The sequence below is a fragment of the Hirundo rustica genome, chromosome Z (assembly GCF_015227805.2).
Source record: "Hirundo rustica isolate bHirRus1 chromosome Z, bHirRus1.pri.v3, whole genome shotgun sequence".
NCBI lineage: Eukaryota > Metazoa > Chordata > Aves > Passeriformes > Hirundinidae > Hirundo > Hirundo rustica.
Window position 1 is genome coordinate 83,475,127 of NC_053488.1, and position 26,819 is coordinate 83,501,945.

General features: G+C 41.4%; 1 protein-coding gene across 7 annotated transcripts in view; it reads left to right on the plus strand.

The window, feature by feature from the left end:
• Positions 1-26,819, plus strand: part of IL1RAPL2 (interleukin 1 receptor accessory protein like 2) — a 368,778-nt gene that overhangs the window by 335,633 nt on the left and 6,326 nt on the right. For all 7 annotated transcript variants that reach the window (XM_040091162.2, XM_058424218.1, XM_040091160.2 and 4 more), the window contains 4 exons: positions 8,386-8,515; positions 14,730-14,875; positions 19,973-20,116; positions 23,691-23,861. In XM_040091162.2, coding sequence (XP_039947096.1) covers positions 8,386-8,515; positions 14,730-14,875; positions 19,973-20,116; positions 23,691-23,861 — 591 coding nt within the window. The remainder of the gene's footprint in view (positions 1-8,385; positions 8,516-14,729; positions 14,876-19,972; positions 20,117-23,690; positions 23,862-26,819) is intronic.

Genomic DNA, 26,819 nt, shown 5'->3' on the forward strand with positions numbered 1-26,819 from the left:
GTCTTGGGGGTGTTTATCATTCTTTTAAAAGTCAACACAGAAGCTGGAAGAGGTTTAGTGTGGTTTCTTCAGCCTGCTGCTGCCTGCAGCTGGTTTCCTTGACAGCTTTGATTGTACCTCTGCCTCCTAAGTGGGGACTCACCCAGGTGTGTGGCTGGATACCCAGTACACACTCACGTGAGCTCAGAATTTGGCCATGCTGGTGGCAAGAGTACTCAGGATGGACCCTCCATGTACTTTGAAGCCAGGTTAATCTCTAGAAAGAGATGCTGGATTTCCTCTTTTTCCTCCCCAAGAAGATCAATATGTACTTGGTCAGGAAACGGAAATGTAACACAAGAATGTCCATAGAAAATTCAATTCAGGGGCAAGCTGGAGAGTTGGAAACTCCTGAAGCTGGCAAGAAGCAGCAATGTGAGGGTAGGATCCTCCTCCCCCTCTAGCCAGCAGATTGATGTGAGGAGACAGGAGCATCTCTTTGTGGTCCATCTCTTTGTAGCTCTAAGAAAGAGTTGGCTGTTCTTCCTTATCACCATGGGACAGTAATCTAAGGAAGCAAGTGTTCCCTGAATAGTTCCTGCTCTTCTGTCAGAACACTGGGGGAAACGATGGCTGTGATGGCATGAGGCCATGCCTGGGCTAGAGAGAGGTGATTTGTTCCATTGCACTCTCTGCTTAGTTCACCTTATTCTGGATGTCACTGCTCTGCTGCCACAGGACTGTCCCAGCCCTTAGAACCCCACCACCACGGGGACATTTTCCAAGTACCTGCAGGGCATTTCCCTTAAATAATGTTTCTCTGCCTCAAAATGCACAGAAATTAGATTTTCAGAAGGACCTCAGCACTGAGCACAAGTTAAAGCAAGCACAAGGCAACTGTCAAGCTGCTTCTGGAAATCCCAATAAGCATCCATCATCGTTGTAGGTGCATAACTGAAAAGCTAAAATCCTTGACTTCCAGTTACACCTGAGCTCTCAATGACTAAGATTTTAAATTCTTACCACAAGACAGTTCTGAAAATGGGATAAAGGATTTTACAGTATTTAGGTGAGGTCAGCTTTTTGGGAGGGTGAGGGAGGAGAGGCAGCAGTTGGGATGTTTTTCTGGATTTTTTTTTTTTTAAGAAAGTTGCTCTAGGTGATTTTGCTTTGATTGATTCATTTTTGGAACATCTTATAATTTTTTATCAGCAACATTTCAGGCATGTGTGTGCTTTTTAGTTTTGTTTTTCTCTCTTTGTGGGAGCTACAGTCAATAGCCAAGCCCACGAGCAGCCCTTGCAGTGGGTCGTGATTGTTTGATTTAATTTAGCAACAGATGGGGCTGTATGGAATGACAGCAAATGCATTGACTTGTGTTCTTGGCAACAAACTGTCTAGAGGCTTAGTTGCTTTGTTTCATATTTGGAGTTCTGCTTGCTGTTAGTGTTATTTTTATCCTACTTTTTATATATGCTATCTGCTCACTTGAGTGAGACAGAAAAGCACAAATATCTCATGGCTGTGTGTTTTGTTATGTCTCAGGGCATAAGAAATAAGAGCAGAGCAAGAAAGAAAGTTAAAATTAAGATCATAAACCACACAGGACCAAAAAAAAAGAAAGAAAGAAAGAAAAAACAAATAAATAAACAAACAAACAAAAAACCTGAAGACCGCTTGCATTTTTCTTGTCAAGTTTTTGCCTTTTTTTTTTTTGGATTGCCAAAGAGACTTGCCTTTGTTAGGAAGTTCTTATATGAGTGAAGAGCCAACTTACTCTAAGTTATGTACTACTGACATTTATTTCTTCTACACATGGTTGCAGCTGCCAGAATATTACTGTAGTGGCAGCATGTGCAGCTCATAGCACAGGACCTTGCTTGGGGAAGAGCACCTCCTTTAGCTTTTCTTTTAGGCTTCTCTTAAAAACCTGGAGACTAAATCCAATAAAATATGTATATTATATGGGTGTGCTTTCAAGTGCTCTTAAACTGTTATGAAGTGGATGTCTGGAGGCTAGTTAGGTTTGATCTCACTATAAATTTATCTTATTAGGAAAATTATTATCACTATCCCAAGTAGGTTTCTTAATTTTCTTTAAAATGCTTTCAGTTCATTAATTCCTGGCTGAGCTTTAATTATGCAAATGTTTGGAAGGCTCATATCCAGTCATGAATCTACTGGCTGCTGGAATAGAATTTTGAAATACTATAGAACTTTCTGTAATTATGGGGGTTTATTTTAATGAGGGAAAATAATTTGGTTTGAGTATGTTTTATTTGCGCTGGATCCAGTAATTCTCAAACTAGTCACTGACCTTCATGAGACTTTTACCTAAATGGGATAATATGGTTTAGTACACAGCTAGGCCTGTATTCTGTAGAATATCCAGGTAAAAGAGGAGGGAAGAGAAGCCCAGGTGCAGTAGTTAGCACTGTCTTTATTGATCTGGTTGAACAGAACAAAGCATGGAACCTCTGATCAGGTGGTGCTGGGATATGTCATGGGGAAAATAAGGCATAATGTGCCTGTGGGCTTTGTGGGGGTTTGCCTAAATTCAGTAGTGGGTAAATCTGTGAAGAATTTCAGTGCCACTTAAGCAGATGAGAGGAGCAGAGGCTGAAGCCTCTGATGTGTGAGTGGCACTGCAGGTGTGTATCGAGAGGGGACTGGGAAACAGGTGACCAGCTGTGCTGGGTGCCACAAGCAAAGCCCAAGCACAGCCTCGGCTGCCCCTGCCAAATACTTCTGATTGCAAGAGCGACCTTGTGTGGGCACCTTTTGCTGCTGTGGCCACCCTCACATGCCCAGCAGCAGCTCAGCCTGGTGTCCAGCATCAGCCAGCCAAGGCAGGGCCGTGGTCTGGGCTGGGCTGCAGCCCCCCTCCCTCTGCTGCTGGCTCTGCTGTCACTGCCCAGCGCAGGAGAGCAGCTCAGAGGATGTCCTTGCAAGGCACTTGGAGACAATTGGCATTCTCTGCTAACTGCACGGAAGCTACCACACACAGAGATTGTTTTTCATGAGTCAAGGTCTGTGTTGCCCCTGGCATTTGTTTTGTGGATAAATTGCAGGCATAAGCTCTGTCTCCCGTATCTTCTTATCCAGGACGTCTTTCTGAAAGAAAAGGAAATGTGTTCTTTACTTCAGGGTTGTATACAACCCAGCCTGCCTTGCCAGGGGAATTTAAATCACTCAGCTGCTCTTTGGCCACTTTCTAGCCCTTGTAAAGCACATTAGAACAATAATGTTCTTGTCAGTGACATGGTGATTTGCCTTGCAAACCTCACAGCCTGGAAAGTCAGCTTTGATTCTACAGACAGCCTGCAGAACACACTTACTAAGAAGTGCTAAGTAACCTGCTTTTCTTGTCCTCTGTCTCAGCAAATGAAAGAAAAAAGCCCTTGAAGTGCCTGCAGAACATCTGCGTGTGTGTCGAGTGGGAAGCTGCTCCTTGGGCAGCACTCAGAGTTCTCTCCTAGTCTTACAGGGAAAGAGACATAAGTACCATTATCAGAAAGGAGCTCCAATATGCCAGTACATATAAGGGATGCACATATAAATACATATAAGGGATAAGAGGGGCCTGGGGTGATGGAATGACCTTCTGGTGGCAGCACTGCCTGCTCATCTGCCCTTCATGCCTGCGGCACACAGCCCTGCAGTAGATGAAAGCCGGGGATTAGCACCCCGTTGGAGTGGAAGATGTAAATCCAGCTAGCAACGTGCACAGGTCTGACTTTTGGTGTTGCTTAGTACAAACGGAGGCCTTCGGCACTTTCTGTCAATTCTGCCACTAGCTAGGAAGGCTCATCTGCTTCAGTTCAGGCTTCTTGAAAGCAGTATTTTATCTGGCACAAAAATGCAAGAGAAAAACAACTCATATTTCAAGCCATGAGAAAAAACATAGCATCCAGGGATTCACAGATGACTTTGGCTGCTTGATGGGGTTGCTCTGAGATGGTGTGCTCCATGAGTGGAGGTCTGATTTGCTAGAAGCATATTCTCTGATGTGGGCTTCAAAGCCACAAGATACACCTGCCTGTGCAAAACAAGTGAAAAAGAACAAACTATCACTCTGCATTAAAAAAAAAAAAAAAAAAGGTCCAGAAAAGTGCCTTGGCATAAGCCATATATGAAGAGCCTTTGTCTTCCGTGCTGGTCAGTCATCCAGCCTTGGAATTTAAATTTTTAAAAGACAGAACAACTTTTAGTCATTTTAAGCTTCATTTACTTTATGCTTGAAGCATGTCTCATTCAAGAGAAACTGTGGTGCAGAATTTGTGTTTCTCTGTCCAAGCATGTTGGCCCTACACTAAGCACATTCCAAACCATTCCCGACTAAATTCTTTTGCAGACCCTTTTTACATCATTAGCCAGTTCTCCTGCCACCATCAGGCAGCTCTTTTGCTTGAATAAGTGCATTTATGTGGAATTCTCTTTGCCAGAAAAAAAAAGTTGCTCTAATGTATGTTAGAGTTCACACAGATTTACTGTGAAAATGGACAGGCAAAAATTGTACAATAAGATTTAGCAAAAAAATCTTTTACTGCCAGTTGTTGTGTCTTAATCAGCTGGGAGTTTGCAACAGGCCTGCTTGACTGACAAGGTAGGGAGAAAAGCTAGAGCAGAGACCTCTGCTGAACCTGGTCCTTTACTGTATCAAGGTGACCCCAGAAAAGCAGAAGACTCAGTGATGTCTGCAAACCAGCTTTTCTACTTTCTTTCCTTGTTTCTTCAAACACTCTCTTTACTGTTGATTCACTAATAATTTTCTCTGTTCCTCAGCAAAATTATTTAATTAAGTAAAAAAAGCATCTGAAATGTCTGTCTGATCTAAACAGAATCTATCTGTAAATGAAAAACTTTTAGGATACTATTCATACTAGGAATTTTGATGTTGTTAATTAAATTATGAAAGGGGAATAGTTCTTAATAAGACCATTAGTAGTGGAACTACTGAAGGTCATGCAGAATAGCAGTAATGATGTGCAGAAGTTTGGGCCTTACCCAAGATGAATTGTTGGAGTTACAAATTGCCTGCTGGTTTCTTCTGCCTGGAACTGTGGCTCAGTGTAATATTGCATGGCTTGAAACTAGCCCTAAAACCAGGACCTGCAAAGAAGCACTTTCCATGCCCAGTGCCTGTTTCTCCATATATTCAAGGACACAGTTAGGGACCTCAGATTTCAGCCTCATTTTTAGTATTGTGATATTTGGGGGAGAATGTAGTGAAATATGCCATATTCTGGATGGGAATTAATTGGGGTTCCCTGAAAACCTGTACTAACAGGTTGCTGCTGTAGCTGTGTGATGATACATCAGAAGAGGAGAAATCTCCCTTACTTTTCCATATGGAGGCTTATTTTGGGAGATGAAGTGGTTCTGCAAGGAAGTCAGTGTTACCTTTGTGATGGTGTCCCACTTCCAAAGGCAAAAGGAGTGATGAGAGTTATACACCAGAAGCTGTTTCAGACAGCTACAGAAGATTGAGGTGCCCTTACCAGCTTGAGGAGTATCAGAACTGCGAGTGAGGTTTTGAGTTTGGATGGGCCCTTGAAGTATCACCAAACCCCAAGTTCTCTCCACTCCAGGACAAATCAGGTCAACCCAGACCTGCATCATTCTGATACTGAGATAAAAATTAGTTGTTCCATGAGAAAAAGTTGTCTATGCCACCCTCTGATCAGTGATGGGTTTGCAGATGAGTTGGACTATGGGAGTTTTTCAGGTGTTGCTGGTATCAAACTTTGAGCTGAGGATATGAACTCACTCCAGATTTTCCTGTTCGTGGTATTAGTTTATTTTGCTTGTTTCCCTGGTGACAAAGCTAGGAAATAGATATGCCCAGGCACATTCAGAGCATGCAGGTTGTCATGGTAAAGGTTCCTGATGCTTTATATTGGGATTGTTTATTACAGAAGCTGTCTACCAACAGCTGGGGTTTTTAAGTCTTCCTATCTGTGTAGAAAATTTCTTATTTCTCCAAACCAGACGTTATTACCTCAGGGTATTTACTCTGCATGTATAGAAATCTTAGTCTCACCTTGGAATATTTTCATTTCTCAGGGCATGTTTTTTAAGTAAAAATCTGCTGGTTTGAGGAAAAGAACATTCTGTAAGATATTTTGCCTGTAACACTGGATGTCCAGCATGGTGTGCCAGGAAAAGGGCAAATACTGTCAATGCTGATAGGCCTCGTCTATCTCTTTTCTTTTTCACGTTGCTACAATGTCTTTTTCCATTAATATCAAGCATGGACTGAACAGCTACATGCTAGGAATCACCAAGTGGTATTTAAAAAGATGTGTATTGTGACTCCAAGGCAAGCAGCGCAAAAGACCTCACACCATGCAAGCATTCAGCATTTTGGGAAAAGGTGAGGTGGATACAGCCAGAGGCTCCAGTTGTCCCCTCTACCCGTGGAGGACACACAGCACCTCACAGGGCTGGGTGAGCTTGTAGTGGAATTAAATGTCTGCCTAGAAGTGTTTCTGACTCTTCATTAGTTAGTGGAGTTTGGAACTTTTCTCTGGCGGTTGTCAGTGTTGTGGGATGTGCAGATAACTGAATATCCCCTTCTCTCTTGTATGTCCGGTCTAGTTGTGTAATCTGCCAGCATCTCCATGTGTTCAGGGGCCAGCTGTGGTGCCAGAGTTCATCGTGAATATGGAGATAATGAAAGCGTCTGGAAGACATTTTCAGGATAAACATTTTCCATTTTTGTCTTTTGCTGTTTGAGAAACGGGGACTCAAGTGCAGCCTTTAAATCTTTTCTTGCTGTATTCTAATGTTTCAAAAGGACTCATAATTTTGGATCTTGACTTGGAAACAATTTAAAGGCGACTGATTTTCCGTGGCTGGGAGTGCTGTGCTTCCTGACTAATCAGACTCTTTAGACATGTTTTAAATTGGGCACTGAAATAATAGATAGACAAGTGCAAGTAGTTGACTCTGCTCTATGGGGGTTTAGGCAACACAGAGCTCTGTCATGCTCCGAGTGTGCACACAGCAAGTTATCACTCCTGAGCAGACAAGAGGTGAATGATTAAGGCACAGAAAGTCAATCATGGGAAACCATTAGCCCATGCTCAGACAAGTGGTGTGCTCCAAATGAGTAGCCCTTCCTTGAAAAGTGTAGGCCTGCTCTATTTCAGCCAAGAGAGTCCCCTGCTGACACGGAGAATACCTGACATAATAAAGCATGTCTTTGAATACAGTGAAATTCATTATTTAGGCTTTCCATGCTTCATGGAAGCCCTGAAAGATTCAGCAGGAGTCTCCACTGACATTAAATTAGGTCTGTTCTCCCTCAGTTGCTGATTCTACACCTGCTCCATAACCCAGAACACCTAGGTGAAGTGAAATAGGCAAAGAAAAGTGGGTGCAGCAGCTGTGTGTGCATACCAAGGGAATGGGCATGGCTCTTCCAATTCTCCTGACTTGTTGGAGGTTTTTCTGAGTTTTGGGGGTTTGTTTGTTTGTTTGTCTGGTTTTGTGGGTTTTTTTCCTTTTTTCCTTTTTTCCTTTTCCTTTTCAATAACCATCTGTCCTGGCAGTGTAAGCACAGTCCTGGACTACCTAGAACAGTTAAAACTGTAACGAAACAAAAACCCAGTTAAATGCTGAATTCTTGAAGTAAAAGGAAATTTGGCTCATTTCCCAGGGTTTGGTGGGGCTTTGTTTGTTTGGGTTTTTGGTTGGTTTGTTTCTTGTTTTTTGTTTTGTTTTGTGGGTTTGTTGGTTTTCGTTGTTGTTGTTTGTTTGTTTGTTTTATGTATCTTTGCAGCAGTGAAAGAAGGAATTCTTTACTCTACTGATTGAATAGTGCTTTGGAGTTTGGTCCTGTGCCAAAAGCCTGTTGACAGTACGATCAGTGTTGGGCTGACTGTTGGGCATCATGTATTTCTTGGGAATCTTAAAAAGCTCTCCGAGCAGCTCACCAATGCTCAATTAAAGTTTGATTTCTATCTAAGTAAGGAAGGAATTATTCCTCTGTCCTTTTATGGGTAGATAAAGAGCAGTCATTCAGTGATTTACCTGCCTTTTAAGGATAAATCTCTAGTCCTGTAGACATCTCAGGAGCTTGACAGGGAAGTCACCTCTTTCTTTTTAACAACCAGTCTGGTGTCACCCTATGTTGCCACCATTCCCATGCCTTCTCACTGTACTGGTTTTCTCGGAAAAATTAAATGATGGATAACCTCAGAGTTTCATTTTACAGCTATTTCCTGTAGATGCAAATCAACATCACTCTTTTTCCCATGGCTTATAGTTATTCTTTCTTTTGTTTTCCCTCTCCAATTTTTCATAAGGAGGTTTATCTGAGGTGTTGATATTTCTCATAATAATTATCTCACTAGTAGCTATGACAAAGTCTCTAATCTTCTCTCTTTCTTTTGTCCCCAGGGAATCCACTGACTGTGGCTTGCAAAGCTTTCTTTGGCTTTAGTGGAGAATCAGGCCCCATGATCTACTGGATGAAAGGGGAAAAATTCATAGAAGAATTAGAAGGTCACATAAGAGAAGGAGAAGTCAGGTAATTTTTGGATTACTTACTATTAAAAATACTGTACGTCCCACAAGCCTGTTGGGTTGACAAGTCTTTAACTGAAAGTGGAAAACATTTTCTGTCCAAAAAGTGATGGATTACTTGGAGCCAGGGCTCTGTGAGTTGCTCCCTCTCCTTTGTAATGAGTACAGGCTAAAGACAGACTAGCTTGTATATGTGCCTGAAAATCTGCCACCAATTTCCCCTGATGGTTGGTATCTGAAGCATCTCCCAAGGGTTCCGGGGGTTGATTTTAGCCCTGCGTGGGAATGGTGCTGTCCAGTGCAGCCATCCCGTGGGACCTGCCTTGGCAAGATAACAGCCACTTCAGCACCACTGTTAATCTGGAAGACAAATGGTCTCCTGTCAAAGTCACCGCACTTCTTCTCTTCTCCTGAACGTGCTGTGTGTGTGTGGTACAGCCCTCAGTGTGCCTTAACCAGAGCCTTCGAGAAGCAGCGTTTGTTCCTCCAGGCTTAACACATACGGGAGAGAAAAGAGTGGCTGTGTCCAAAATCCAGCTTGTGCTTGGCTTTTTCCCAGGTGTTGGTTATCACTTGACATAAGTTGTAATGAAAACACACTTGTATCCCCATGAACTTCCATGGAATTTGCACCTAACAGCATCTTATTCTCTTCCTTAAAAATTAATTGATTATTGTTCTTTGAGCAAAGACTTAGTTATGGTTTTACGATGGGCAAGGTGGTCCCTGCTCCTGTAGATACAATGAATATAGATTATGATGCAATGAATATGGATTATAAAGAAAGACAAGGTCTTTTCACTTTCCAGTGCACATTTTTAAAATCTTGTGTCTGAGTTTTTTGTTTCTTGTAAAGGTGATTCTGGAGAGCAAGTGGAGAGAGGTCCCTTTGCTTTGGTACTTGATCAATAATATGCCATTATTATCAGCCATTTAGCCATGAGTTATTAAGATATACTTAATTGTACACAGATAAAATTTATCTTATATTGCTATTGTACAGTCCTCTTTTGTGCTTCTAACCACAAAAAGTAATTATTGGAAACTTCTGCCACTGTAAGTAATCAGCACTTAGTGATGTTGTATTCTTTTTTTGTGTGTATCATATATGAACTGAGTGATTTTGGTCCTTTGCATCAGGACAAGGAGGTTTGTATTTGAAGAGTGCTCCAGCTTCAGCACAGTTCAAAACTTTTCCTTTATGTACATTTATTAGCGAACCCGAGTTTGAAAAGGCTGACACTTGTCCTTTGTTGTGCCATCTCATTGCACCTTTGTGTTTCAAATTAATTTGTGACAAGTCGCTTTTCTCATTCCACTAAGGTGCTTTGACTCAGTTTACAGACACTTCACAATTCAGTGAATCTTCTCTTCAGCAAAGCTACATGTCACATACCTAATCTGCTGTGATCACTGCCAGCATTTAAAACAGCGTTTTCCAAAACATACTGCATCATTACCAGCAGTTCCCCAGTCCATCCCTTTTTTATTTAGAACTAGCTATGGCACCTGAAGTGGTAACTTTTTGCAAATGATTTTTTGCCTATAACAACTCTTGGTTTTGTGTTCCATTACAGGTATGCTGCTTCAGGGGAACTAAGCAGCACTAATTGCTCTGTCAGTGCCCTGAGGCAGCTCACGTCTTCCACCCAATTGTATTTATTGATGTATTTAAAAATTGTCATGTGTGTTTCAAATTTGATGAGCTGTGGTGAACTTGCTGGTTAGATGCCTTTTTAATCAGTTTGCTTCTCTGTGGTGTTACCATACCAGGACATTTCATTTCGAGAAGCTAAGAGTAGTACAGGATTGTTGCAACCAGAACAAGATACTGCATGGGTTGTTCCTTTGGTAGATTTTAACTGCATCCCCTATCTTGAATTAGTTCACAAATTTAGTAGCAGTCTGAATTTATCATGCTATGCTTACCCTGGACTGTGCCCATCCATTGTGTTGCTGGATTTTCTATGTGAGATGATTTTCTGTGTGATCATTTGCAAATGAATGATGTGTCAGAGCACAAACCACCCATCCCCAGTGTACATGGTTAGCCCTCCCTGCGCTCTCATGAAAGCACTAAAATTAGGGTGCACGTAACCTGAGCAATCCTGTTCAAACCAAATCCATGGAACCGGGTTTTGGTAAGCACACTTCACCAGGAGTAACATTCATGTAGCTCTGGGATTTTCAGTATTTATTGGACCTTTTTACAAAGCCTCATAATAAAAAGTAACTCATCAGCATCGCAGGACTTTGAGGCAGTGATGCCCTGTCTGAGCTGCCCCTTGCCTTCCCCTGAATTAAGATCCCCAAGTGTTAGACATGCGTGGGGGGAAAGGAGGAAGAGACTTTGCTTTCCAGGTGAGTTTTTCACAGCAGTAATAAAAATGTCATGTAAATTGAACCAGCGTAATTAAAGAAGGAATCAGAGTCTTTAAGTATGTCTGCAGAGTTGTCAGTCGTACCTAATTATCAAAGCAGCCCTCAGCAAATTTCAACACCGGCTCTCTGCCATGGCAAAGCATTTTCACACATAAATATTGCTCTCTCTGCCGCCTCTGAGTTGCTTTTCTTTGTTCTTCAGGCAACACTGCAGAATAGTCATAATGCTCATCTTGTGAAGTATGTTTGTCCTTGTTTTGTCTCTCTGCCCATTTTTAAAGTATAAATAGTTTAGCTCATCCTGGAGGCATGAAAAGAGGTGAATTGAGACGTTTTGAATGGCAGCCTCATTTCTTCTGATTGATTTATCACCCACAGAAGTCAACAGACGGTTATGAAATGCTCAGACAAGATGAGGATGCTGTATCCTATTAGGAGGGGGTGCTGGGGGCAGAACTCCCATAGCTGCCTGCCTGATGTGCTGGGTACCTTGTGTAAAAGTATGGAAGCAACAGCCCTCTCCCGAAAAGCTCATCTACTCAAGTAGACAAATTCAGGGCAGAGAACAAGAAACACAATGCAGGAGAGCGAGAGGGAACGTCACTGTCGTGCCGCCGTTTGAACAACTTTGCATTGGAGAGGTGCTTGCGTACACACAGTTCTGTTCTTTCATCTACAGCCTGTTAGGGAGTAGGAGGAAGGGAGTACACTTCGTAACCCTCTTCACAGTCCATATCCTCAGCTTTATAAAGAATGAAAGTTGTCTTTTTGCTAAGTCACAACTATCATGCAGGATCATAAAAGTTTGCAATTAATGCCTCTGTCTTGCAGAGAGACTCAAGTGAAGCTTTCTTATGGCTTTGGTCTGTGGTCATACAAAGACTGAAAATTTTAGGAAAATATGGTCTCAAAGTAAAAGTGTTTTAAATTCAGGTCCAGCTTAGTGCATACAGGCACTGGGAAAATATGAACATGGATTTGAAAAATCCAAACTGTTGCATAATTTTCAAAGAAAGCATTTCTATTCTGTAATGGCATTTCCTTTTTAAAATTCATATTCTCCCCTGAAAGTTATTCACTAGACAAAATGTTTTGTTTCAGATCAAATAAAATGCTTCAGCCTGAAGAAAAAGAAGGCACTGAGTGTTTTTACATCACCCACCTTTTATTTCTCTCTTTCCATCCTGTTTATTCTGAGTTGTCAAGTACCATTGATTTAGCTATGCATTAAATGTTGTAATTACTCTTACAATTTGTTCAGCAACCAGAAAGAGTGATTTATTATTTTTCCATCTTGTGGGAGCTGGCATGTGTTGACAGTGATGCTGGTGAAGTTTCCCCTACCTCAGACAGGGACAGAGTTTCATATTCTGTGTGTGCAGCAAATGCTGTTGCACCTTTAAGGTCTTACTCGCTGATATGGTATTCCTTTTCTAACCTAAAAATATTGTGCTCCATGTTCTCTGAAGCAACCACAACAATCAATTAATTAAAGCAATTAATTAGGGGCTGTGAGCGTATTTTAAAAGTGCAAGTGACCAACTGTGCGTTTCTGTGGCAATAATGTAAGTGTAGAGTAATAGTAAAAGGAAAAAAAAGGGAGAAAAATAAAAAAGCAGGAATGAAAGGTTTAACGCCGCTAAGAACTTTCTACACTTTGCTGACAGCATAATGCTTAAAAGTTTGTCAGCATTTTCATGATAGATCCCACTCTAAAGAGTTCCCTTGCTAAAAATTGGTATTAGGAGATATGTAGAAAAAAGTTCTCAGTCCAAATATATTGGATATTCTTTTTTTTATGAAAGCTACTCTTTAGTTGATCAGGTATTATTTAAATTTAGTTTGAGGATCAGTTATTCTATCTTACATGCACGTAGTTCAGATATAGATAAAAATAACAGTTTATTTTATCTTAACTGTAACATGGCTTCATTTTTTTTCTGTGTAAAATATCCTGATTACAGTAAACAAGAAAATCTGAACATTCACAGAATGCTCCAGATTAGTTTCCCAGATATCTTCTTTGTTAATGATTATATTGTTCCTTGCAGCATGATTTGTAGACCGAAAGTTGTTGGGCATAGTGTTTACCAGCAGAGGAGGAGGGCTTTTCTGAGTCTTTACATAGATATAGCAGAATAATAGGTAAATGAGAATTGATTTATCCCAGTGATTTAGGCTGAGTAAGCAAACAAACCAGGCTTTCTGAGGAGGTTTTTTAATGGCCAGAAATGATGCAAATTCAGCCTTTCTTCCTTTATTTCACCACTTGGATGCTAGACCAGAATTAAAAAAAAAAAAAAAAAAAAAAAGAAAAAAGTAAAATAGAAAGAAAAAAAGAAAAAAGAAAAAAGAAATGTAATCAATGAGAGTGAATTTGGAAAAAAAGAAAAAATATGCAATCCAAGTTTCCAAATGCCACGCACACACACATACACACGCATGTGAACACCCTGTTTCTAAACTAATAGTTTTCCACTTGCTTTTTTGCAGGTTATGCTGCCACAGTGAAAGAGGCTGAATAGTTTTGAATGCTCTGGTGCCTCTTTTGAGTTAGTGCAGAGCTCTATTTATATCAGTCAGGCTTGCATTTTCAATTGTCTAGTGCAGTGCCCTCATACTTCTCTTTTGATTTGTTTTCTGTTTGTTTGGAGTTCCATGGATGTCATGTAAAATCACTTACATAAGGAAATGTGTCTACATAAAATGTCTTTGGTTTATAACAGAGAAGCTCGGGGTTTGCCATTACTGACACATGTGAAGGTCTCCAGCAGCAGTTTCCACCCAGAGCAGGCAGCGCTCTGGTTTGTTACTTCCTGTCCAGTTTCCTCTTTTGAGTCTTGAGAGAAAATACTTCCTTTTTGGTGAACCTGGGTTTTATTTACACCTTTACCTCACAGTGCTGTCCAGTCTTTTCGGAGAACAGACTCACTGAACTACCACGTGCTGTGGTGAGTTCACAGGTGACTGGGAGGGCACCGCACATTTTCTGTTTACCATCTTGTACAGCATTACACAAACAGGATCAAATTAACCTGGTGGATTTTACTTGGCGTTACATTTCCCTGTTCAAAGGAGCAGCAACCTTTTCTTCAGCAAGTGATAAGCCTTTTGAGAGAATAGGGTATTGTATTTTTAGGCTTAATGTCAGCAGCAGAAAACTTGCATTTACTTTGCGTTCTTTTTAATGTTCACATGAGAACAATGGCATGAAAAGGCTGTACCTCTGGCCTGAAAGTCTGCTAGAACTTTTATTCCATTTGTGGGGATTTTGCACGTCGCCTCTTTCCACTGAAAAGAGCAGAGAGCTCTTGTTCTTGACACTGTCCCCCTGAAAAGTCAGAATCTAGCCCCAGAAAACAGAGGAAAATTCCAGAGTACCACAGCTCCTTTTGTTGATTTTCCAGGCTGAATTAAAATGTATCACAATACCCAGCCTTTAAATTGCCCTGTAATTTGTTCACTGATGGCTTAGTAAGCACATCCTGCTTCTGGAAAATTGATGTTTGTCACTTCTTTTAAAAGAAGCATTGTTTTTAGCATTTAATTCTCCTGGAACCAGTCTAAAGAAGCCACACACAACCACTGTGCTCATGGCCACTCTTCCGGCACTTGGTTCAGCTCCTCACTAGACATGGCAGGAGAAAATCCTTCTGGTGGTCGTGAAAAATGCCTCTGTGAAGCCTCTTTCAGGCAACATGAGTTTCCTTTTAAGTCCTTCTCCAGGAGCGAAGGAGGCCAAGGAATGTTGTCTTGCGCTGAGAAATCTTAGTGCTTTTGGGAATCTGCCATCCGTATTAATTCAGTTAAAGCAAAGGCTCTATCCTTCCTTTCAGACTCCTCAGAGAACATCTCGGAGAAAAGGAGGTTGAGTTGACATTGATCTTTGATGCTGTAGAGGAGGCAGACCTGGCTAACTACACGTGTCACGTGGAGAACAGAAATGGACGGAAACATGCCAGCGTCCTTCTGCGCAAAAAAGGTAATTCTCCCTTTTTAGGTATCTGTGATCTCACCTGCCTCAGCAGTAACACGTCAGTCAGAGGTCCTGCTGAGCTCTGTGAGCCAGGCTGGAGTCCTGTGTGCCTGCTTGGAGCTGAAGTGTGCCTGTGTACAGCTTCAGTTTACCATTTGTGGGGGGAAAAAAAATCATGGATTGTCCTTTGTGTCTAGCAAATCGGCCTTGCCGGTGATGCTCTTGCCTGGAATATACAGTCACCTATAAGGCACCAATAATCAGAAGTATTTTGGACTAAACAACTTACGAATTTGACCCAGAATGGGCTGACTAGGCCAGTTAAAACATACATTTCTTAGAAGAGGTGCCCTGGCAATGAGGTCAGATATTCTCATGTTTCTCCACATTCCTGGCTTTGTGTTTTAAATTGAGAACTTTAAGCTGTATGCAAGCATTTAAATTTCTAATTGCATCAGGAATGAAAACTTGTAATGGGAGCTACAAATACATGGAGAGTACCCCATCATGGTTGTCTTGCTTGATCGTGTTCCTGGACGGGGAACAACACTACTGACAAATTATCTATAGCAGAAAGGAAACAGTTTGGATTTGCATGTGCCAAATTGAAAAGTGACACTGTTTGAAAAAGCCATTATCAAAGGTGTGTAACAGTATCTCATGGCAATTCTGTAGTTTGTTCAATCAGCTCTCCTATTCATAAGTAGGCTGACATTTAGATTGGATGCTGATCTCTCTGAGATACGGCATATTAGGAAATAAAAAAGCTGTAAGATAGTAATTGTTGGGAAAGCAAAGGGGGGTTCCACTCTTGGGGCAAAGCTGATATGTGAAACCACAGAACATCAGCACAGGAGATTGACTGAAGAGTTGATACTTTGTCCAGATCTCTGCCACCATTCTTGGATTAAGTTATTTTGCCAAAACAGAAGATGAAGAATTGTTTTCATGAGGCAAGCCTGAAAGGGCAGTTCCAGTCCTTTGTGTGCTTTCACTGTGACAAAATTGAAATAAAGGAATGTTGATCTAGCAGATCATTCTACTGTCTACTACAGGGGCAGGAAGGCTCTGCAGAGGCATCTGGACTGGGTGGAACCATGGGCTGTGTGAGATTCCACAAGGCCAAGTTCTTGGTCCTGCTCTTGGGTCACAACAAGCTCCAGGCTAGGGCAGAGGGGCTGGAAAGCTGCCAGGTGGCAAAGGATCCAGGGATGCTGGAGTCACCATCCCTGGGGGGATTTGAAAGCCATGTACATGCGGCCCTTGGGGACATGGTTTACTGGTGGGCTTGGCAGTGCCGAGTGGATAGTTGGACTCGATCATCCGGGAGGTATTTTCCAACTAAAACAATTCTACAATTCTATGATCTAAACTGACTAGTTGTCACAAGTTTAATTAGGGAATCTGGTCATCATGATGAAGGATTAGTCTCTCTCTGGTGCAGAAAGCATTCTACCTTTCCTTCCACTGAACCTCACAAATACACAACTGATAGTCTCTGCTGGCACGGGTAGATGTTCTGCTCTGTGCCTATGGTAAAATAACAAGCTCAGTTTAATTATAACTAAAAAATGCAGATATTTCAGAGCTCTGCTGGAATTATGAAAGAAGCACTGTTGAATAGAGAATTTGGAGTTGGAAAGTATCATCTTGCAGTTACTACTTCATTTCTCTCTGCACTGGCTGTATAAAACTTATATTCCCCTCAGGCACTCTCAGTAGTTGGTTTTCAAGCTATTAAAGTGTAATTTAAAATAACCACTGTATTTTACTGTGTCCTTTGACTGCCTGTCCCATTGTCCTGTTTGCTATTTATTATGTTCTCACAAATGCTTGACCAAATTTTCCTTTCTGTGACTTGATTTAATTGCTTCTTATCCTAACTTTCTCCAGCTTAGATTTTACTGTAGATATTCATGAGTCAGGAAATAGTACTGTATTTACTGAGCTGGGAAAAGATTTAGGGCAGGACTTGCAGAAAGCTGTTGACCAGCATCCTTTGTGTGTGTCAAAGAGGGAATTTCTGCTGCAATGTGCTACAGAGAAGATCTCTCAGTCAGAGAAATCCCCCTCCCTCCAAAAGTGTTACCTGTTAAGAGCTGCATTATCCATCTTTGACAGGAGGCGCTTGTAGTTCTGTTTCGTCTCCAGACCTGCCCTCTGTTGTTTTTTTTTCTGGCTTGGATGAAAAATGGGAATAAACCCAAAATCTAAGTTGTAGAGCATGTATAAGATTTTCTAGAGTCCGTTTTGACATCAGATGGTTATTTTGAGCACATAGTTTGCTCTGAAAAAAAGAAAAATTAGCTGTTCGAATGTTTCAAAATTTGTTTTGAAAATTTATTAAAGTATTTTGTCCTAGTGGCACAGTCCCCACAAGCCTTCAGGAGAATACAGGAGTGCTGTTTGCACAGCTCCAGTGTAGCAATAGCCCCCAAGCATATTGCCATAATTTAGGATTATTTTTATAGTTTTGGGTTTTCACCTGAAAAAGACCCAAATCAAGTTTCAAAGCCAAAGCTACCAATGCAAAGGCAGAGTCAGACATGCTCCTAAGACCTGAGCACAACTGTCTGCTGTTTGCATTCTTCTTTACTGATTTGATTCAAGACCACATTGTTACTTGCTTTCAAGCCGTTCAGAAATAAGTTCTGGACAATCTTGGGTTTGGTTTGCTTTTATTTTTTTTTTTTTCCCTCTGTGCTGTGTTAGCATATTTGGTGCTCAAATAACATGGAAATGCAATATACACCCAGTTGTCCCTTAGTTGTGGGAACAGTCCAGGATGCTCTTCAAAAGGGTTTGAAAACAGTGTAGTATTTTAGTGAAGTCTACATAGTCTATAATATAACTGTTCTGAAAGATAAATAACTTGTCAGAAACCGCAGAATAAAGTCAAACCATGCTTTTAGTGGCAAGAAGTAGTGAATTGAGATAAAAGTAAATATTATGATGACTTTTCCTCCCGATTTTTTCAAGGAGGCTGCCTCTAATCAAGACAACCAAGGAACAAATTTCAGGGGGAGCAGGTTTGATACTGATACACCACTAATTTTTGAGGAGCTTCTATAATGTATTTATCTCTCTTTTAATGGATATTTATGAGACTTTTGCTATTTCAAAGACCATGATATTTTGCAACATGTTGTGGCAAGTTTCTTCTACATTATTTTACATTAGAAACTATCAATATGATTATTTGCTGTTTTTCAGTCACTCTTACAGCACAGAGACCAGATTCAACTTCTTTTCTAGTGCTGGGTATGCTGCTTCCTTATTTATCTCAGTGAGGACCACTTGAGGAGGAAGGAATTAATCAGATGCCAAGACTAAGTAGAGTAGGCAAGAAAATTGAACATCCTGGGTTTTTCTCATTGCCTCCATTTTGGACTGGAAATGAGACCTTTGGCTTTCTGCCTCCTTATGTCTGTCCTCTAGGAGAGTTCATGGGGCAGAAGGACAAATACTGGACATGCAAAAGTTGATCAATTTTGCCTTTTGAGCTGGGTTTTGTGGCTTTGCTTAATACCCTGCTATTCCCCCCACCAAAAGTGTACACAACTCTGTGCTCCTGTATGGGTTGCAAGGCTCAGCATTTTCTTTCCTTTCAAGCTGGCAGCTTTGCCATCATCTCAGTTTCCTAGCAAAAAAAGATTCAGTGCAATTAAAAAAAAAATCCCTTCAAAAGTGATTTTACCCAACTCTGTTCTCCATTTGCCTAGATTTATCCCCCAGAGCACATGCAGCTTTATCATGCAGTGTAGTAGAAGTCCCATGGATTCCCTGTGTTCTCAGAGAGATTAAATAGCTATTATAATAGACTTTTTCCATCTATTAGTCCATGACTTCTTGCCAGACTGACATCAGAGATACTGTAAACTGGGAATAGCTTGACATCTGATGTTAATTATTGAAATACGAGGCATCGTAAGGCAAGAATAACTCCCAAAGATACGCAGCTAATTTGCTTTTCATCTTGAAAGTGACACAAGCGACATACAAGCAATTTTTCTGACCTAAGTTTTAGAAGCGTAAAGATCACAAAAACTTTGTCCTGCCTGTATTCGTTCGGCAACTTCTTGCTGTGTTTGTCCCAGCAGCAAATATCTTCATGACGTCTTATCTGAACTAATACAGGCTGTGAGAGTCAAATTGTCATCCTCTGTCTTTTATGGCTAAGTAATATGCCAGGTGGTGTTAAGAGCAATATTACTTCCAGGGGACACTTCAGGATAAAGAGCAATGCTGTTCCAGTTAGTCTCTTGCATCAGATGGAGCTCTGGACGGGTATCCAAGGGGTTTTATCCCATTTTGTTATTAGTTTGCTGCATGACCTTGAACATGCTGCTTCTCTTTTCTAAGCCCATTTCCCCAGCTGTAAAAGATGAATCGCTGTGTCTGGATGCATTTGTGAAGTTCTTGGAGTTCTTGTGATGTTTCCTAACAAAATCATCTGAGTAGGAATATTTAACTAACACTAGGCCCCATTTAAGAATAATGTGAACTCTACAAATGTGACAGAACTCTGTTAGCAGCCGTCACAACTCAGACAAAGTGGCTCTTTGCAGCCTGATGTGTGCTCCTGTCTTCTTGTGTTATCTTGGGCTTCCTGCATGCTCAACTCATTTTCCAGTGATCCAGCTGAAGCCCTGGCTTGGCAGCTCACATCTGCTTGTCCACAGACTTCACAAATATAAAACCAAACTGATTTGGTGTGGGAGGGACCAGATCCTGCCCAATCTGTCCTCATAATCCTGCATACAGCATTTGATGCACTCTGCCAATGCAGCACTTTCAAACTCCACCAGCTCATTAAAAGTTGGTTATTCCTCTGTGTAAAATCACTACATAGTTCCTGTGTAGGAGATTTACACGTGTAGCCCCAAATGCATTCTGGATTTCAGATGGTTATTTTGGATGGGCAGTAGATGGAGTAAATGAGTAAAATTAGGTAATAGGTAATGGACAAAATTATTAGGCATTTTTAATGTTATGGTGGTTATAATTAGAAGCTGCACAATTTTATGTGGAATTGTATGGTGGATTAGAAAAAATGTACTTTGGAAAGATCATAACCTTTTTGTCTTTCCTTGCTAATTTTAGATTTGATCTACAAAATAGAGCTTGCTGGAGGACTGGGAGCCATCCTTCTTCTGCTTATTTTGCTCGTGACCATCTATAAGTGCTACAACATAGAGTTGATGCTCTTCTACAGACAGAACTTTGGAGGAGATGAAGCAGCTGATGGTAAGCAGTTGCACAGGAAACTCAGTATATGCAAATACTTCAGACACCCAAAGTGGTGAGATTGAAATGAATCCTGCTGCAAGTTTAAGCTACTAAGCACCCAAGAGTGTAAAGCCCTAAGACTTTCTCCCAAAGCCCTCTGGAATCAATGAGTCTTTCCACAGAAATGTCACTGGGCTCTGCCATGAGCTAAAGAGAGCCAGAAGAATCGTTTGTGAGTCTGCTACTGAGGCTCATATGTCATTTCTGAACTCTTCACGTTCATGTGTGCAGTGCTGCATGTGGCCAGGGCCCCTTGTCCTGAGATCCTCACTGTACATCTGAGCAGCCTTTCACCAGGTGTTCTCCATGAAGCATTTTCATTGAATTGCCAGCAGGCTTCCAGTGCCCTCCTCTGAGTAGGGAGAGGTGATTGTTATGAGGCTAACTGGTTATCTCAGTTATTGGGAGACTGTAAACCACTTGGTGGGAACGTGCAGCTTGCCTGGGGAGTATCTTTAGGAATAAACTAGGCTGTTTTCCTTTTGTCTTCTCCCACCTTCCCTCTCACTAGCATGTATTCTGTTTGGTGCCTAAAGCTGAACTTTTATTTTTAAATTGAAGCTTTAATTCTCCTGAATATAGAACATTCCTTCTCCTATGAAGCTGGAGTAGGACCTGTAAACTAAATCCCACTCTTGAAAACCTATTAATATGTTCTTAACGCTTATTTCATAATTAATATGCTATTAATATGCATCTAAGTAGTATGTGCTGAAGACAGAAAGTGCAGTATTTAAGATGCTTGCCATAGCCCAGTGCAACACTTGGCAGTCACACAGGCTCTGGAATGGTACACCTGGAAACTCTAAAGTATTTGAAAAGAGAGCAGGGAACACATTTTCCATAGTGCCAAAACAATGTGCAGTTGCATAGACATGTTGCTTTCTGCAACTGGCATTTCTGTTATCTCAGTAATAAATGTTTCTGTTTCACAATGGTTAGATATGATGTGAAAAGGTTCCACGAATCCACAATGAAATCCATAGACATTTTGGAGAATGGATGGAATGACATCTCGGGGATTTTAGAAAGAGGAAGGATGATCCTTGTGGGTCTCTTCCAGTTCAAAATACTTCATAAATCAGTAATAAATAGCAGGAATAGAGATCAGGAAACTTACTCTTTCTTGACCCTTATGTATGACTGGGAAAAAACCAAAATCATGCTTTTTTCCATGCTGTACGATACTGCACAATATTTACACTGGTACCTAGGACAAAGGGAAGGGTGAGATTATATATGGTTTGAGAAGTACTTTACCTCAAACACCTTGGGATTCTTCCGACATAATATCCCTGCTTCTCACCAGTCAAAAGTGGTAACTTCCTCCAGCCTGCTTCAGTTTGTTTATCCTGTGTTTTCACTGTGAAGCCGCTCCATTTTTACTCATGTAGCTTCCTTGGTTCAATCACTTTTTAATTTATGAAACAATATTATTTTCTGGTTGTTTAGAGGAAGCCCCATGAGTACATAGGGGATTTTGTGCGCCTATAAATTTTGAAAACAACCTTGTATTTTTCCAGTGCATAACTGTAGCCCTTTCACAGCTTTGAGTCTCGTTCTGATCCTGCAGGATGAAAGATGGAGGCAGAATGTTACAGAAGTCAAAGCATATATGGGGATGTTTGTTTCTTCTCATGTAGGCAGCAGTGGGAACATACAGAGCTCTGAGGAGCACTCAGCTGTATAGATACAATCACAGGGTCATTTTCCACTTACATGTGTATTTCTTTAAAAAAAGAAGATTTGGAACGCAACAGATCTGCTTTATTTGTATTTCTAAAAATATCCCACGTAAACAGTGTTGGACACGCTCACTTCCTGTCTAGCATTGCTTTCAGAGAAAATGACACTGGGGATTAAAGGATCCATTTAGGAAATGGCTCCAAGCAGTGCAGCTCCGAGAGCGCCCAGAGCCAGCGGTGGGTGAGTGTGGGCAGCTCCTTCTTCTCTGTCCTGGTGCGTGAAGCTTGTGAGGAGCTGTAACACCAGTGCACAAGCGCCCAGGAGCCCGAGGGAACTGGTTCTGTCAGCATCCTGCTCCGTGGCAGAGCTGGTGACTGGGGAGGGCAGCTGTGCCCCCGCAGGGGCAGGAGGCTCAGGGAGCGCCGGCTCTGGCGGTGCTCTGCAGCCAGGGATGTCAGGGCTCTTTGCAGGGATGCTGCCTCCGGAGTCACTGTCATCTCCTAGAAGGTTTTGGCAGGCTTCCTTATGGGCAGGGCAGCAGGTTTTGGATAGGCCTCCAAAGCTGGCTGGCCTGTTGACTTCAGAGGAACGTCAGCAAGCCAGGTGGATGTCTTCCATCCTCCCCTACAGCCATGGTGACAACTAGGCAAATTGCCTTTTACAAATATGTAATTATTCACATGCTTTGACTACAGCTCTGACCCTTATGGGTCTGGCTTTGTGTCAAGAATTATAAGTAACCATCAGTTCGAGGTCATCAACAGATATATTTTATTATGATTAGGTATTTGTTCATTTTATGTATTTTATATATATAAATATATATATGCTTTAATTATCTTTCATGTGCACAATTCTTTACAGATAATTGGTACTCAGAAACCCTCCATTCATGCAATTTTCTTCTCACAATATTAACGATTTGATTTTTCATTTTCTGCAAATAATATCAGCTGTGCTCCTCCCTGGAGGCCAAACTGCTGAAGACTGACTTTTGCAATACACCGTTTTCCCTTACTGCAGAGGAATACAAAGAGAAATGTCACTAAGGCAGTCTTAGATCCCAGCATGGATCCCCAGTTCTGTGGTGGCACTGCTTCTGTTCCTGGCACACTGATGAGCTCTTAGCTCCATGTTTCAGAATCAGAGCTGGAGACAAGCCCTAGTGCTGGGCAGGAGGAGGAGAGGAGGAAGAGGAGAAGGAGTATTGCCCTTTATGGGAGTTATTTGTCTCGCTTATAATGTGTTCCCCAAAGTATTTCCTGTCTCCTGGATCAAGTGGATTGTGATCTAGAATTATGTTATTGACTTTTAAAACTATGGGTTTTTCTGAAAAAATGCTTTGAACCCTGTGTATTTGGCATTGTTTTATGAATATTCAGTATTTGTTTGAATTAAGACATGCCTTTTCTCACAATTACTTATGAAAGGAAATTTTCCTCACTCAAAGCTTTCCAGGCTCAAAGCTTTTCCAAGCTCAAAACTTTAACATACTCCTAGAACTCCTGAGGAACAGAAGTTGAAAGAATTGCATTAAAAATATTTAAAGGCTTAAAATGAAAGTTTACACTTTAGTATTTGTATGAAAATTTTGCCCATAATATTTTCAGCTGTGACACATGTCTGACCACATGGAGCAGAGTTACTGCTCAGCATGCAGAAGAAAACTGAAAAGATCCATGCAATTTCTGCCTGGAAACCAGATTAAATGTTCCTGTAAAAAGTCCCCATTTTGTTGGGAAATGCTTGGTGGTTTCAAGGAATGGTACAATTTCCCAGTATTCTCCTGTGTTCCTAAGAGTGCTCTTGCAAACAGCAGGCTGAACACGATTTTTTTTTCTTGCAGATAACAAAGAATATGATGCTTATCTTTCATACACCAAAGTGGATCCTGATGCGTTAGATCGTGATAATAACGAAGAGGAGCAGTTTGCACTTGAAATCCTGCCAGATGTTCTAGAAAAGCACTATGGATATAAGCTCTTCATTCCGGATAGGGACCTGATCCCTAGTGGAAGTAAGTATTTCTGACCTTTCATTTTTATTTCTGTCTGATGTGTCACAAAGGCCTGGACTGTGTGATAAGTATAGACAGATATGGAAAACCTTGGGAAGTGGTTGCAAAGACTGGAAAAGTTTCCTCAGCACTGCAAATTTGCTTGTTCCTGCACCACTGAAATCAGAGGGAACTGCCATTGATTTCAGTGGGGGCAGGAGCTGGACCTTCCTACAGAGAAGGCTGCAGCACTGCAAGCAATACCAAATCCAAAATGTCTAAATCAAGCACAGGTAAACTTTCTAAAAGGATTTTATCATCTCTGTTACATGATTGAAGATGGGATTTTTTTTTTTTTTTTTTTTTTTTTTTTTTTTTTTTCAGTGATGAGTTGTTTTCTCTGCTGCAGCTTTGCAAGTAAAGGTCATCTTTTCTATTGTCTTTTGGGTTTTTCCTTAATTTGGAAGTCTCATAAGATTCAGCAGCACCTTTGGTTGTCTTTACCAAAGGTCAATGCTTTCCTAGTAGTAGCTGTGGCATTTCTTCTACCAGACTCATTTTGGAGCAAGTCAAAAAACCCACAAATCATATCCATTGTGTTGACAAATTTTGAATGCACAGTATGTTTGCTGTAATATCACATTTATTTGAAGTGCTACCCTTGTGAAAATCAGTGGTGGGGTTTTTTTGTGTGGGGGGTTTTTTTGTTGTTTTTTTTTTACAAATTCCATCTCCAAATCACTTTCATGACAACAACAGAAGAGAACATGAGCTTCTCTCTGTATGTGCTACTGCATAGGAAATATGAGTAAGAGAACAAAGCAGTGGCTGTAGTGGAGCAGATGTCCCCAAACATGGAATAGCTCAAGCATAGCTGCATTACAACCTGCCTGCCAAAAGACTTGAAACTGCTGCCTCACTGTGCCAAGCACCAGTGCCTGACCCAGAAGTCAAGAGCCTGTTTCTTCTCTGACCTTTGAGAGGGCTGGAAACAGAGCTCTGAACCCTTTAACATGGGGAAAGAGAAGTCAGAGCCTCACCAGAGATCATGAAAGGCCTGTGCAGGGGCCTTGAATTTATCATATGCATTTTCAGCTCCTAGTTTAGAGCTGATTCACTTTTTCTTTTTGCCCCTGCAAGGTGTAGGTTTTTCTCCCGCAGTGACAAATTACAGAAAGGAGACTTGGCTCATAGCTTTCTTATTTCTTACAGTACAAGCAAATTATATCAGATTTTTAAATATTATTAAGAGAAAATACATATTTCTGTGGTAAAACCCACAGAATTGTTCTAACTAGTTGTTTCATATCCAACAATACAGCAGAGTTATACATTGCAATTAAGCAAGTTAACTAAGAAGTTTAAAGTTAACCCTTCAATGATAACTATGCTGAAGCACAGATTAATCTGAATTTAGATTCTTTTTACAATTGTTGTTCCAGCCAGCGTGGTATTTTATTTTTGTCTTATTTTTGTCAGCAATGCACTCAGCAAATACTTGCCATCACTTTGGGTATTCATTAAACCTCTCCTGAAGATGTAGGGTACCTGAAAATGTCAGTTCTCATTTATGAACATTCACAGATTTAATCCTTCTTCTTTCCTCTCAAACTCACTTCTTCAGTATTATGAAAAGGCCTGATTCTAGCATTCTAGCACATGGGGCTTCAAGAACGCCTAATCAGACATAATGACAAGGCAGAATAAAATGTGGAGCTGAAATGAGTGTGATTTGCATGCTTTAGCTTAGTAAAGATATGGGGGAAAAGCACTTTATTTCAAGAGGGGCTAGAGGGAGGTTGAGGGGATGGGGAGGGAGGGAGGACTCGGCCTCCTGCATTTGTGAGCTCTCTGTGTGCCCTGGAATAGTGGAACGTGCCTGTGTTCTCCCTGATACTCCCCACTCTCACAAGGACTTGCAGTGCTTAGTGAAGGCAGTGTGATGTGGAATGGGCCTGCTGGAAACTTCAGAGTTTTAGGAGAGGATATAGGATAGATAGATAGATAGATAGATAGATAGATAGATAGATAGATAGATAGATAGATAGATAGATATACACACACACACACACACACACACACATATACACATATACACACAGAGAATATTTTAGAGTGACTGTCTCAGTAAGTGGCAGATTGTGACAAAATACATAGCTCTCCAGGGTAGGTTTCTATAGTAGAACGGGGGCTTGATCACAGCAATCATTTTATTTTAGGAAATATCTCTTCTCACATGTTTCACTTCCTCATCTTTCAGTGCAAATTACTTTCATCAACGTAATGATTTCCCACTGTGTTCTCACGTGTGTCCTCCTCTGTCCTGTGTACATCGGTGTGTGTCCCCCCAGCAGTGCAGCAGGAGCTGTGTACGACTGGTGCTTCCTGCAATCCGTGCAGTTGTGAGGAGCTGCCACGGGAGGGTGTGCACCATTCGCTTCCTTCTTGGCATGCAGCCGCTCCTACAGCTGCTCTCTGCATTTGAGAGCCGGCAAAAAATAGATTTGTTAAATAGTATTTCATTAATTTTCTTGCACAGTTCTGCAAACAGCCTAAAAAGCTGACTTTGGGAAAAATCAGGGACAAGTTTGATGATGTTTCTGTTGAGCTGGCTCATCGCTAACCTCTGGGGGAAAGCTGTGATGGGCTCTGCATGTCCCTGAGCAGCCGAGGGAGAGATTGCAGCCAGATGTGCTGTGGCTGGGACACACCCACAGCCACCTCCTTCACAGGGCACGTCCAGGCTCTGCTTTCGGCTCCGCATCCGATTCAGGGATGTCCACGGAGCAACTGCTGCTGTCCCCAGGAGGACAGAGGGACTGGCTGTGGAGGCTGAGGCCACCACTTCACCACTGGGAAACAGATCCCAGGGTTCAGGTCAGATGAGGCTGAGTCAGGTTTTGCAGCAGGTGTTGGTTTCTGAGCCCTGCTGGGATACAGATTTTATCCCAGTGGAGCATTTTGTCCAAGTGGGAGGGA